Source organism: Sebastes fasciatus, chromosome 22, assembly GCF_043250625.1.
Source record: "Sebastes fasciatus isolate fSebFas1 chromosome 22, fSebFas1.pri, whole genome shotgun sequence".
Classification (NCBI taxonomy): Eukaryota; Metazoa; Chordata; class Actinopteri; order Perciformes; family Sebastidae; genus Sebastes; species Sebastes fasciatus.
The window spans coordinates 4,484,862-4,499,558 of NC_133816.1; the positions used below are offsets into that span (position 1 = coordinate 4,484,862).

General features: G+C 40.6%; 1 protein-coding gene across 3 annotated transcripts in view; it reads left to right on the plus strand.

Moving 5' to 3' along the window:
• The window catches only part of LOC141760222 (pyruvate carboxylase, mitochondrial-like), a 371,874-nt gene that overhangs the window by 107,660 nt on the left and 249,517 nt on the right, over window positions 1–14,697 (plus strand). For all 3 annotated transcript variants that reach the window (XM_074622854.1, XM_074622855.1, XM_074622856.1), the window contains exon 11: window positions 5,886–6,048. In XM_074622854.1, coding sequence (XP_074478955.1) covers window positions 5,886–6,048 — 163 coding nt within the window. The remainder of the gene's footprint in view (window positions 1–5,885; window positions 6,049–14,697) is intronic.

The window sequence follows — 14,697 nt, forward strand, 5'->3', positions numbered from 1 at the left end:
ATCGTAAATAAACAGCGTGTTAATGACACTTTTAATATCTTTGCTGACGAAAAAACTAAGTGAAGACTTGAAGCGAAGACGATGTTTATTACCGTGACTTTCTTGGGCTCCTAACATACCAGAAAAAAGGAGTCTGATTTTCCTCTTTGTTCCATTTGGCTTGTTGTGATAATGTGTAATGTGATTATTTGCTAATTTTGGAAAATATGCACCACTAAACCTCTATCACCTGAAATGACGAAGGGCCTTAAGGCAGGTCATGCATTAGTACATAATTGTAATTTTGAGGCCCTGTACTGTAGACGGGGCAAAATCGAGTTTTGAGACCTTATTATTTCCGTTTATATTGTGCTTACATGCTGCATATTCCTAAATAAATTTCTGTTTAATCAAATTTCCGCCAACTAATTGACACGGAGCGAACTGCCGGCCAGGTAGTGGTGCAGCTCAGGAGTACTTCTCTGTTGCTGGGGCTCCGGGCAAAATATAATTAAACTGCCATGTAGTCTGCTCCTGTGTGCACAGTGCTACATGACAGGGTACCTACACAATATGGAGAGAGTCGGAAGAAGTGGGGGCAAAACAACTTTAAGATTAGATTTGAGAATTACCAGGTGGAACAACTTTAGTTAAGATTAGTTTTGGTTGTGGATAAATACAAGACTTCTAAATTGAACTTTCTCTTTCAACTGTTCTGTTTCTCTCTGGGTCCCTTTTCTCATTATCAATTTTGAGAGTAACGAATTATATTACTCACACTTTTTTTTTGTGCACAGGGCACATTTATTGATCATTAAATTACAACAAAACCTATAATAACAATTTTCCAGGCATAATATACTGTATGTCTGGATAAGATCTGTGTAATTAGAAAAGCGAGAAAGCTTTAGTTTCTAGTTTTTGGTATATTTGTATTTTTGTCTCAATGTCATTTATTTTACTTGCTAGAAAAATACAAATTACACAGTTATCATTTATGAGTCCAAACAATAAAATATCAGTTTGCCTTCCTGATCAAATACAACTTTTTGCTTCCATAGTTTCCATTTTATTGAGTTGTGCCCTGCCCCATATATATATATAGTATTATATTATATGCACTATACTATAACTTATGCTAAATTTTGTTGAGGAAAACTGTCATGGCCATTTTCAAAGGGGTCCCTTGACCTCTGACCTCCAGATATGTGAATGTAAACGGGTTCTATCGATACCCACGAGTCTCCCCTTTACAGACATGCCCACTTTATGATAATCACATGCAGTTTGGGGCAAGTCATAGTCAAGTCAGCACACTGACACACTGACAGCTGTTGTTGCTGTTGGGCTGCAGTTTGCCATGTTATGTTTCGAGCATATTTTTATGCTAAATGCAGTACCTGTGAGGGTTTATGGACAATATTTGTCATTGTTTTGTGTTGTTATTCCAATAATAAATATATACATACATTTGCATAAAGCAGCATATTTGCCCACTCCCATGTTGATAATAGTATTAAATACTTGAAAAATCTCCCTTTAAGGTGCATTTTAAACAGATAAAAAAACGTCTGATTAATTTGCGATTAACTATCGACAATCATGCAATTAATCACGATTAAATATTTGAATCGAAGGACAGCCCTACTGAGCACGCACCATTGATTTTTCAAACTTATTTTATTGGCATGACATATAGCGAAAAAGAAAGCTATGGTAATTGAAATACAATCTGGTGATATGAGAATAGATTTATGAGAAGTGAAGTAACACTTTATTTATGTTTTGTACACAGAGTACACATCCAGCCTGATTTATTCATGTCAGAAGCTCCATACATATATAACATGCATATGCCATCAAAGACCGATATATGTAGGTTGAGTGGTTATTAGTTATCAGCATGTCTGGCAGGAAATATAGGAGGAAGTAATGGTTAGTAATGTTTTGGACACATGAAGGATGCAGTGGGTGTAGATGTGTTCTCTGGATGGTTTCCATGATTTAATATAGTGACTCCTTGTATCTCCACTTTAATGTCCAATTGGAAGTATCCCCGCTGATGGCGATATTGCCTGACTCTGCCTCTGTACAGATGTTTCAGGTCAATCCTCCTCACTATCTCTGCTTAATCCTCTGCCTTCTCTAACAGAGTTTTGCCAACTGTTACAAACCAGTAGTATTTATTGTCAAAATGTGCTGTAGTGCTGCTCCTACTTTTCGCTGAAGGCGTACCACCCTCATCCTCTTCCTGTGTAGCTCGGCCGTATTGTGGAACTTGCTAATGATACAAGAGACTTTTCTTCTGTAACTGGCTGCACTGAGGGACAGATGTTGCCGCAGGCTCTTTAATTTGTCTGAGTCAAATTAGTATACAATGAATTCTACAAACCCTCGAGGGTCCTCGTTCAATCAGTGTTGTCTTATGTTTTCAAAGTAGAAGAATTATGTGAGGGAAAAAAAACTAGGCCAAACTTGAGTTATATGTAACAAGAAAAAAAAAAGTCCATGCATGGATGCCAAGCGTTTGACGCAAGTGTGTTTATTTGCATAATATTAAAGGACTTCCATCTCTGTGAAAATGGAGCCATTAGAACACACTAATATGTCACATCATAAGTTTTCAGATTTGGATGCTACTTGCTTCACTTTTCATGGATATGAAAATACTCTAAGAAGAGTTAACTACCGACAGAAGAAATTCATAAGCAAACAAATTACCATATTTCAGCTTTAGTATTCTTTATTGTTATCTTTGTTTCAGCTTGAATTTACTGAAGAGTAAACAAGTAAATGAAATAATCAAAAAGAGTAAATGTTTGATGGAATGATTGAGCTGAACACACCAAGCAGGTCTTCTCATACATCGGTTCTTGTGATATCTTACAAAAAAATCAATTCTTCCTTTTTCCAGCAACATGTTTCAAATTCCACTCGTTACATGCATACAGTCTTTTCAAAATAAACTTCTGTCTTCACAGGAAACAACCTTAGTTTTAGGCAAGAAAACGACTTTGTTAGGTTTAGGAAAAGATCAACTTGGTTAGGTTTAGACAACAAAACGACTTAGTTAGGATAAGGCAACAAAAATGCTTACTTAGGATTAGGAAAAGATTGTGGTTTGGCTTAAAATAAGAGGTAGTGTTACTTACTGTAAGTACGGAAGTAAAATGACAAATAAATCAACATAGACTTCTGGTTTCACATGGGACACGAACGCCGGTCTCCTGGGCAAAAATCCGGTCTTTTTTTTTTACCCATCCACCCTGACCTCCTCCCTTCGCGACATTCGCCACTATTGCTATTTCCTGGTTCACGATTATGTGGATTACACACAAACTGTTGTTGTGTGATATACACGAATTAAAGTGCATTACTTTTTGTAGGTATAGCTAGGAACAGTGTATGAGAACAGCCTGCACCAGGTTACTTAATCCTCACATATTAAACTCTTGGCAGCAGTACATTTCACACAGGAGAGTAGGAGAGGCAAAATATGTTTTTTCCCATGTAGTGTCCTTGAAGAGCCGTTGCCCTGGAGAGCTGACAAAACTGTTGGACCCCACAAAGACTAGTAACTAATCTGAGTCTGGAAACAAACTGGCACCCTCATTAAACAATAAAGTACTGGGATACTGAGAATCGTTTCCAGAACTGCTGTCGGGGGCATCGCTCATCAAGTGACTCATTTCATCTCGTCCTTTTTTATTATTTAAGGACGCGAGCTGAGCTGTCCAATTTAAAAAATACCAACATATTTATGAGAGTGTAACAAAAACATGACGTTAGCAACCGTCCAAGTTATCAAGATTTGGATCTGCTTATTCCCACCAACACATTTCACACCAGGCTGATGCATAATTGTCCTTCTGTTTGGCCAGAATGTGGATACCAGCTAATTGAGACATTAAGGAAGACGGAAGCCAAGACGGTGTCCAAAAACCGAGCTTGTTTGCTAATGTGCGCGCCTGCTGTCTCTCATTCACCCTTCAAGGCGACGAGGCCTCCCAGTTGTCTGAGTGTGTTTACGTTTGGCAGCGGTTTCGGATGCGGGGACACACAACCGTTTAAGAATTTAGTGTCCCCGCCCGTCTGTGTCCGTCCACCGCTGGGTTTAAAATGTGTCCAGAAAACAACGATGACAAAATACTTTCATACATTTTTTGGCTAGGCGTTAGATGGTGCAAGGTCATGAAGCTTAACCCAGCGAGTCTCATTTGAGCTTCACATTTAAATAAATGCATACAGATGAGGGTTACAACTCATGGAAATGGAAGAAAATAACTTCTCTCTGACCCTCTCACATTTAAATTCTTTCTAATATTGGGTAATTGCTGAATAAAAATTTGCATAATGTAATCTTTTGTGTGTGTGTGTGTGTGTGTGTGTGTGTGTGCGAGCATTTGTTCCTGGGCAAAACTGCATTTTTAGGTATCTGTGAATAAAATGTGAAATTGTACCTGTAAACAGTGTGTAGTGGTGAGTTGGTGTGGCAGAACAAATAGGCAAGCACTACACCGGTTTATTCAACTAAAACACAATTTTAATTGGCTGCAATTTTCTTGTTATCTTTTGAAAGTTAATAAAAGTGGAATAAAAACCAAACAATAACCGTTTTCTTAGATGTCAGTTTTATAACAAAGCAATGATTTATACGCCAGCTTTTGCAGATCTGTTGCATCACAGTCTAATGCTCTCCGCTTAGTTATAATGAATCTTCATCACACAGCTTATCAGTTCACTGTGCCACACAAGCAGACGTTTACATGTTTCAACTGAGTCACAACGTGTTGAGTTATTTGCCCGGTCATATTTACATTGTACTGTACTGCAGTGCCTTGTATGTACATATTCTATCCCGATATAGATCATATAATATCTCAATAACAATATATATCTCAATATAGCATGTTTTCTGATAAATCAATTAATAGTCCATTTGAAATAAACACATGGTAAAGCTTATTTTTGCATACTCCTCTGTGAATTAAATGCTTGACAAAAGAAAAGTACTGAGTATTTTCTCATTTAATTAAGAACTTTAGTGCAAAACATTTTTTTTATAATGTTTCAAGGGAAATTATAGAGAAAAAAATAATGTTAACGTGCATGCACACAAATACAGAGTAATTAGATTAAGACAAAAGTTTGAGTGAACTGAATTTGATCAGATTTTCTGAGACATTTGAGTTAGTATGTGCTTGTCATTATGAATTAACACAACGTTATTGTGTATATCTCTATGATTTCATCACGATACGATTCCATTGAAAGATGATAAATCATCATTTTGAATTATCACTCAGCCCTATGTACATTTCTTCATGTAAGCAGATATTTGCAATTTAATTGACACAAAATTGTTACTCTTTAAGATCAGAAAACATTGGTCTTTGCGTTGGACTTCTACATATCTATTCTATTCTTCATAGCCCACCTACTAATATCTAATCAAACAAAAGTTGTGTTGCTAATTTATTAGTTGTTTTCAAATATAAAATGTAAATGTTCCATATCCTGCTCCCTTCCCCAGGGGCCATTGTTTCAGCAGCATCAAATTATAACTAAAGTTTCTTTAGTTTTAATCGACTTTGTTTTTGCTATTAAGAGGTATCCGTGAGGGACTGTTTTCTTGTCACGCATCGCAGATTCATTTGTTCAAATGAGCAGTGCTGGAGAAAAAACTCCTCACATCCGCTGCAGATCCCTCCTGCTCTGATTTGAGGCCAAAAATCGCTAAAGATGTTTATATTGGATAAATGGCCTTTTAAACCTTGGTATAAGCAGAGGAAATGTTCTCCACAGTGACATCAAGGGAAATTAAGGGCTATTCACACCATGTTCAGGGCTTCAATCAATTTATTCACCTCATCGCCTCTCTCTCTCTCTCTCCCTCTCTCTAACAGTGTGGACCTGGTGCATGCCCAGCTGCACGTCTGTGAGGGCCGCAGCCTGCCAGAATTGGGCCTCAAACAAGACAAGATCAGGGTGAACGGCTGTGCGATCCAGTGCAGAGTGACGACCGAAGACCCGGCCAGAGGCTTCCAGCCAGACACCGGGAGGATTGAGGTAGGGTTCATCTTAAAATGACTCAAAGGCCTTTTTTTAATTGGGGATCAGGGAGACCACATGTGGACAGTAGAGCAATTTCTCCCCTTTGACACGTCACGTACAAAGTCTGGAGAAAGTCTGCAAGTTGAGATGATTTGGCGAAAATATATATTTACTTGGTAGTAGTAGTTTTAAGTGATTTTTTTTTTCCCGATGGGGGGGTGGAAAGACAACTCACAGCAAGCCTTTATACAGTTTTTATTGCTGTGTCATGCCAAACATGTTGCCCATCCAACTTGGGATTACAAGTCACTGCTACATATCAAGCATAAACATATAATAAAACACCAAGAAGAAAAAAACCCAAAAGAATATTACTCACATAATTTCAAGGTGAACGTGCAAACTTTCAAATTGTGCACTAAATCACTGGTTCCCAACCTGGGGGGGGGTCTCGCCAAAGCTTCACGGGGGTCCCATTTCATTCATTCCTGTGAAGAAAACTAAAAGAAATTATTTTTAAACACTGAATTTGTCATAAAAGAAGCCTATTAAGAATGTATGATTGTTAAAATGTATTAATACATAATGCAGACAGAAAATAACTGGAAACATCATCTCTGATGCAATATTCAAAAGAAACAATCTGCTCAAAATCATCCAAATGGCTTGTTTTTCCTTCCTTCCGGCAGTTATTGTGTTCACTATTTGGGTCAATTGTCTCTTAGTCAGGGGTTGTTGGTTTATTCAATGATAGAAAAGGGGTCCCTTAAGGAAAACGGTTGGGAACCACTGAAATAAAAATGCTTTTTCCCCTTTTCTACCAGGCTTTTTCCTAGTAACTGGCTAACTTTTTTTGTCAGTTTTTTTTTTGTTAGTGGATACTAGCCAATCAATTTACGATTTTGGTAGTTCCCAGTAAAAATGACTATAGAAAACCAACTCATTTTCAGTATCAGAGTCTTCGCACATTCTTCCTTGAGACTGAGATACTGTCCAGTTTCAATATTGAGTGGTAAAATGCCAGATCCCGACTGGGCACATTAAGCTCTTTGTTTCCGAGATTAATTATACAACATAATTCTCTCTTCTTCTAATCGTGCAAAAATGTAGGCAGTTTTTAGCAAAGTCCATATGTCGTTCTTGGCTTGCGAAGCAACGTGGCATCACATTAAAGTCTTCCTCCTCGCCACATGTATGCATCCGCTTCAGAGAGCTCTTTGAGAAGCTTAAGGTTGATTGTTGATTCTAAGTGGGATTTAGAGTACTATCACCGTTTCTTTCAGTGTTGATATCCCTTCATGGAGCTTCATGGTAATAAGAAATAAAAGAATGGCCTCATCCGGGTGTGTGTGCGCGCGCACGTGTGTTCGCAGTCACAGCTGCAGAGATCAACCGGAGCTTGAATTATAGGTCTGTCACACTGATCCATAGTGTAGCTCTCAGCGCTGCAATTATAAACGTACATTGCCATGTGAGTGGGATGCCATGATTGTGCATGTGTATTTCTGCATCACTGAACTGGAGTGTGTTCATCTTTATCTCTCTGTGGGAGAGGGCGTGTATGTGCATTTAGTTTATTTCTTATTTATTAGTGTATTTAGTTATCTTTTATTGTAAATGCTCTGTGTGGTGGTGTTATTGAGAGTGTGCGTCCATGTGCCTTTGTGTGAGAGGACCAGTGATTTTCTTTGGCAGCGTTCACACATGAGGACACAAATGTCTCTATTTGAGTGCTCCGTGTATCCATCCACAGGCAGATATCCTGTATATCTACACACCATATGCCATTTCTCATCGTGCCTCTACAAATCTCTCTCTCGCTGATGAGGTCTGATCTCTCGATGCTTTTTGCTGTCAAGTCCTTTCGCCCTTCACCCTGGACTGTACACCCCCACCCCCCCTCTTCTTTTCTTTCTTTTTCTTCTCTCTCCCTATCATCCTCTGTCCTCTCCCTTTCTTTAATGTGTTTCTTTTTTTGCTGAATCTCTATTAGCTTTTTCAGGCCTTAACGGTGTCACAAAGTGCTTTACAAAGAATTAAATGGTAATGAAAGCCAGTTTGAATCAATAAAAAAGGCACATTAGTTAAAACAAGGTTTAGTAAGAATAAAGCGGCCGTTTCTCAGAATGAAAACGAATCAAACTGTGTTAATGATAATGTTAAGAGATAATGGTGATTCTGACCTCAGCAGAGCACAGTGCTGAAGGAGCCTCGAGGGCTCATGGCTGTGGCTGAGTTATGTTTGGTCAGTAGACTCTGTTAACGTGGGAGGATTCTGCTGGAGGGGAATAAAAGTGAAATTAATTCTTTAACAGTGCAGATAAGCTAAAAAAAAAAACAAGTACTAGGACGTGATGTGCACACAGTTTCCTTCAGTATCCTGTAGGGGTGTAAGAAAATATCGATACACATTAGTATCGCGATATTATCTTGAGCGATACTGTATCGATTCTCCAAAACACTGTATACATAGAGTATAAATGTGTTATTTTTGCCTATTCTAAACTGGTGTATTTCTGGTGCCTTCTCTACAGTTTTCCTATTAAATTTTAAAAAATCGCAATATATCACCTTGCTTACAGTATCGCAATATATTGAATTGTTTACCCCAGTATCATGATGCTTATAGTTTGCCAGATTCTTGCCAATACACAGCCATATATCTTGTCAGAAATCTGTAATCTACAGCTGAGCAGTGCACACAATCAGTCCAGGGCAGTTGATCAATAATTATTATCGTCTGCATGTCAAATTTACTGCCATAGGGAAACTATAAATTTCCCAGAGACCCTCCGGTTTCTCCCCTTCTTTCGCCTCGTCATGGATGCTGTAAATAAAACTCCGCCGTCGCTGCCTGGTGACTTAACGCAGCAGTTTTTTTGACTCCTCGGATGTGATTGAATTGGAGTTGCACCGGTGGCTTTCCAATCAAACAAATCATCTGTCTCTCGGTTTGTGAGCGAGGGCGGAGAAATAAATGGTCGTGTTGCGCGCACACAGATTTATTTCAATTGAATCTGAGTCCATTAATTAATCCCCCCAGGGTAGAGTTGTTTTAGTTCATTAACAGTTTATGTGGCTCAGTGATCAGACCAAATGTTTTATTTCAACATTAACTTGATAAATCACCACATTCAGATGAAACATTTATCTGACAATTTGAGCTGTGTTCAAGTCAGCGGCGTATATTTCAGATTCACACCTGATTTGGGGGATGCAGGCCCAAAACAAATATAAGCTATGTAGTCCATTATGTAGCTTTCTCGCTTCCAGGGTGCATTATTTCTCACTGTGAAGAGCTGCTTGCACTGTATAGTGCTTTTCTCACCAAATCTGAGAGGAATAGCTTGTGACCCTTCCACTTCAAGGACATTCTGCCTTGTTTCCACCTCATGTTTTCTCTCTTCAGCTCCCACTGCATCACTCAGTTCTTCCCTCCCATCTATACCACTCATCTTTAAAACAATGTACATTTTCCCACAACTTTATCCTCCTTCAAGCACTGCTTCTCCCCCTCTTCGAACCCTTTCTCTCATCATCTCCTCTCTATCCCACCTCCCTCTTCTTCTCTGCCTTCCTACACCATTTAGCCTCGCAGTTGAGCTAAGAAATGTGTCAACAGAGCGGCAACCCCCCCTCCCTCCTACCATTACCATGCAATATGAATGAACCAAACACAATCAACACTGAGCAGCGTGGATGGAGGAATGCTATGTCTGAGGGACAGATGAATAAATTATTACCCAAGGGCTGCGACAAGGTCAGCAACTGCAGTGACAGGAGGGTGGGGAAAAGCCGTCACGCTACGGGCTTTTGGGTCACTTGAGGTGTAACTGGGATAATTTACTTTGACTAGTGGAGATGGAGTCAATCCTGCGCCCCCTTTCAGGGTCCATACAGATACCCCTAAACAGGACCCCACGGTGGTGATAGCGCTGTTGAAAATTGCTGTCACTTGCTCAGATTGTACGACGCTGTGAAAGAGCTGCTGTGTATCAACAGGAGAGGGCAGGAGTCATACACCAAAGTGGAAAGGCTAAAATCAAACTATCCTGTACATAGCACTAGAGTGTCAAATGCTTTTCCATCTTCATGAAGAAATGAGGAAGACAGCAGAACAGAAGGAGAGATGGGAACTGGGGAGTTAGGGTTAAAAATAGGGGAGGAAAAGAGAGAGCTCAAGGACGATGAACATGTTTTTCATACTGTAGAGACACTAGACTGATGGGTGTTTGTGAACAAAACAGAAGCAAAGATCCAACAGGTGGAATCAGTAATGGCTCCGTCCTTATTTTTCATCTCTTTATCCCCAGAGGAGAAAATAGATAACAGGCAAATGAGAGCTTTCTATCTTTTCTCTTTGCTTCTTTTTAATGGAGCTTTCAGAGCAGGAGAAGGAAACAGGCGGAGGAGAGAGAGAGACGGAGAGCAACAGAAGAAAACAAACGCAGGATAGATTGTGTGCGCCGAGAGAACTAGAGCAGTATTAAAAACAACCATTACTCAGCTTTTATTTCGAGGTCTGACCCACAATTGCAGTGTCGCGCCCCCCTGCTGTTGCCCTGTGTCTGCACTGTGACTGTCTGCTGCTGTTCATTGCAGCGTAGACAGTTTTCTTTTCTGGGACGACTAAATGTTTTTTCAGTCGGTTCACACTCTGAAGGCGCTGCGTTAACCTGACATTCAGGTGGTGAAGAAAAGAAAACTGCTCTTACCAGTGAGGACTGGAAGTGCTGCAAACAGTTCAGTTTGAGTATTGTTCAGTTACTGACATCAATTTGTATCATCGGTTGGCAAAACAATCTCAATTTAAGGTCCGTCTAATCTTTGTTCTGGAGCTTTTGAAAGCATTGCATGATCACGGTGTTTGCTCAGTTCTCATGGAACTCTCCGTGCACTTTAATGATGTCTCATTCATGTTGACTTAAAGGGAAAATTTGCCAGATTTTTATGTAGATGTCCTATCAGTGTTGTTGATGAAGATGATGAATTTGTGGTGATTTAGCAGCAAGCCTCACTGACTAAGCTTAACAAAGTCAATCCCTCACAGTAGCTTAACTGCTCGATTTAACTGTGTCAGTTTGGCTGACCTTGCAACCAGATGTTGTGACGTTCTTGGACGAAAAGGGTGAAGCAAATAAATAGTCTGTGAGATCGTAAAGCTCTGGGTAGCCCTGCACTAAAATGATTAACTTCTCCTCCATATATTTACCGTAGACTTCTATTTACGGAAGAAAGAAAAGATATCTGCTGGCTTTGATTGGCTGTTCCTCGTCAAATGACATGCCATGCGCGCTGCAGCGTTCCAAAAATTTAACTATTTTTATCTCGGGGCCTGAAAAATAGCCGCTTGGGAATGCTTGCATGCCACGACAGCGTCACTCTCGCTATTGAGTGCACCGTCTGCGCGTCTACATCGACAACGGCATTATATTCTGGCTCGAATTAATACGGCTGAATATCCATGTCAGCCAAGACGCTGTATAATGTATCCTCCTCCATAACCTCCTCTGCACTCGTATTTTGGGATGCCATTTTCACTGTTGGAGATGTAGCTAGTTTGCAATACAAGCAAAGAGAACAAGGACATTGTTCAAGAACTGTTTTGAACGTCATCTAGAGCATGCCCCCTGGCTACCCAGAGGCAAAGACTAGAAATCCAAGATGAAATAGCAGCCTGTGTAGCTCTTCATCACCTCCAACTACGTCAATGTCGGGTCAAAGGACGGCGCTGGATGCAGGAAGAACAGATTTTTGCAGCTGTGAACTCAGCTCTCTGCATCAATATAGTGGCGCCAATCGACCACATTTACAATCAACACTGATTGGACATCCACATAAATTTCCCTTCAAAGTCAACACATGTCAACTGCTGTTTCCAAGGTCAAAGATAACTCAATTTTAACGATATTCTCATAGTACATGGCTACTGGAGTTACTTAAATTAAAAAAGAAATTGGTTCAGGAAAAAAAAATTTTTTTTGCCATAGAGTTCGCAACTCCACTTTAACTCTACAGTATGTACAGAGCAGCCTACGCTGTTGAATTAATAGAGACCGGAACTCAGTCATTATCATCAAGGCTGAATGATGGACTGTAAGGCCACATTCAGACAGACAACATCACCGCACGGGGGGCGGAAAGGCATCTCCTCATTCATTTCAATGAGGCCACAACACTGGCACAGCGGGGGTGCCAACACAGAGAACAGAGCTGTGAAAAGCCTCCCTTCAGTGCGCAGTGTCAACTAATAGGCTGCTAATGGAGTTATTACTTAACCCTGTTTCCTTACTTTGTAGTTCATCTTCTCACTAGTACCTGAACGTGCCGACACAGTCTCCGGCACGCCCATCTCTGCTGCTCCTTGTGGCTGACAGATCTGAAAGAACACGCTGGATATTATCTAACTTTACATTAAAAATGAACCACCAGAACAATCGCAGGCACACTTTCACTGCATTTTTTAGGATTTTTTTTTACTCTTAAAGAATAACATTTAAAAATGAAATGTTACATTAAAATGTATACAAATTAAAATAAATTATCCATGACCATATAAATATTAATCACAGCTTCATGCAATACTGAGAAGTATCAAGCGAGAGTAGTTTTTAATTGGCGGCTCTGTGAGTGAAAGCGTCGCTGCTGTTCTGGGAGCAAAACACCGTCTGGTAGAACACCGGAGACAGATTGCACCTGGTGTAATCATATTAGAATATCTCAACTAGCATTTATTTTTTTTGCTGCCACCGCTGTGGATGAAGAGTCATATACTTCAAGTCTGCATTTTCTCATGCTTCACATTCATAGCTTCCTAATGGATATGCTTTGTGGCAACAAACATGTTTAGGTAAAGAAGAAGACAGTGTGAGAAGAGTGGAAATAATAAGCCTAAGGTGAGAAGTGAGGGACGGAGGGGGGAGACGAGGATGAGGAGTGATGGATGTCGTAGCACGAGGGTGGCGGCGGCCCTGTCGACAGAATGACAGTGGAGGGATGGACTGCGTGCTTCGGGATCAAGCAAGCAGGGAGGGAAGGAGAGGCGGCGAGTATTAAAGCGGCACCTTGACATTTTGTATTTTGATCTATTTGCCTTCAGCAGGCACTCATCGCGTCCAATGTATCCGCCAACCTTTTGGCACATAAGCCTCTGTGATCAGTTTAGCTTGGCGAGATGTGAAGCTGATTCCAAGGAAAAGCCTTTACTCCCGTAGTGCGATAAGTGGATGATGAAGACAATTTACCAAAGCTCGATACCATGTTATTCCTGTAAAGTAAAGAGAGGGAAATAAGGTTTTGTTTGTACACTGCAGGAAAAAAAACAAATCTTCCTTCAGACTGTACAGTAAAGGGATGAATGAAGAGGGCATGTGTGTGGTATTTGTCTTTGTCTATATCTGATGGCATCAACAAGGGAACAGCGATGACACTTTTGTCTTTCCATCAATCTACTGATCTATCCATCAATCTCTTTCCACAGATATCTCCATTTATCTGTAGTGAATCACTCCATCAATCATGACGGACCATTTCATCCATCCTCTGTCCTTCTCTTTCTTCCTATCCATCCTGCCAAAGTTTCTCCTTTTTTCGGCTGGACCACAGAGGGCCAGCCGTACAAAGTCTGTCACGATTGGTCGGTCGAGTGTTGGAGTTTCCTCATTGGCCGGTGCTCTTTCAAAATGAAAAGGCTGGTGAACGTGCAAACGAGTCTGTTCAGCGGGACGCGTCCGGCTCGCAAAACTTGGACCAAGCTGTCAAACTTGGCGATCTAGTTCTAAAATGAAACCAGATTCAGCAGTGGCATCGTCTGTTTCTCGCTTAAAACCTCTTCAGAGGGTAGATTTTGGAGGATTGTTTAGACGGAATAACAGAAAGTTTACGAGAAGAACGCCATGTTATTTCCTGTTTGAAACGACGAGCAGAAAACCAGGGACCAATCAGGTGCATTCCACGACAGGGTACGTCACCTCTTGAGTGGAGCAGCGCATTCCCTAGTGTCCTCGCCGAACCTTTTTGACATGTACCGCTGGATTTAACATTATAGACATGACCACTGAATATTTGAGTTATAATTTAGCCACAAACTCCCAGACTGACCGTACACGGTCCAGACGTATACTCGGTTTTGACCGAGTCTTGTTCTCCAATGCTAATGATGCCCTTTTCTCCTAATTTCTCATTTCTTATTACCTTATTTCCAGATCTCCACTGATCCCATCCCTCAGCCTCTTGACATTCCACCATATTGCCTTTCCTCTTCCTTTCCTTATTTTTCCTCTTACTCTCCCCCCTCCATCCCACCTTCTCTGTCTCCGCAAAGAGACAGCAAGAACTGTAATAAGGCCACATCCTGCCGTTCCTCTCTCCTCCCCGTGTTCCTATTATCCACCTCCTCCTGTTACTCAGCACCTCATTTCACTTCTTCCTTTTCCTCTTCCCCACTTTGCCGTCTCCCTGTCCTTCCTTCCCACTGTCATGAGCTATCCAGTGGACTTTAAAAAAATCCATGTAGCTCCAGAGGAATTGAAACCCTTACAGTGGCAGTATTTGTAGCCCGGAGGGAGCTACAAGACCTCGGCCCTTCATCCTCTTTCGTTCCTTATCAGTCTCAATTTGAATATCAGAAAAGTATTAAACTGTCATCACATAATTCATCCCATA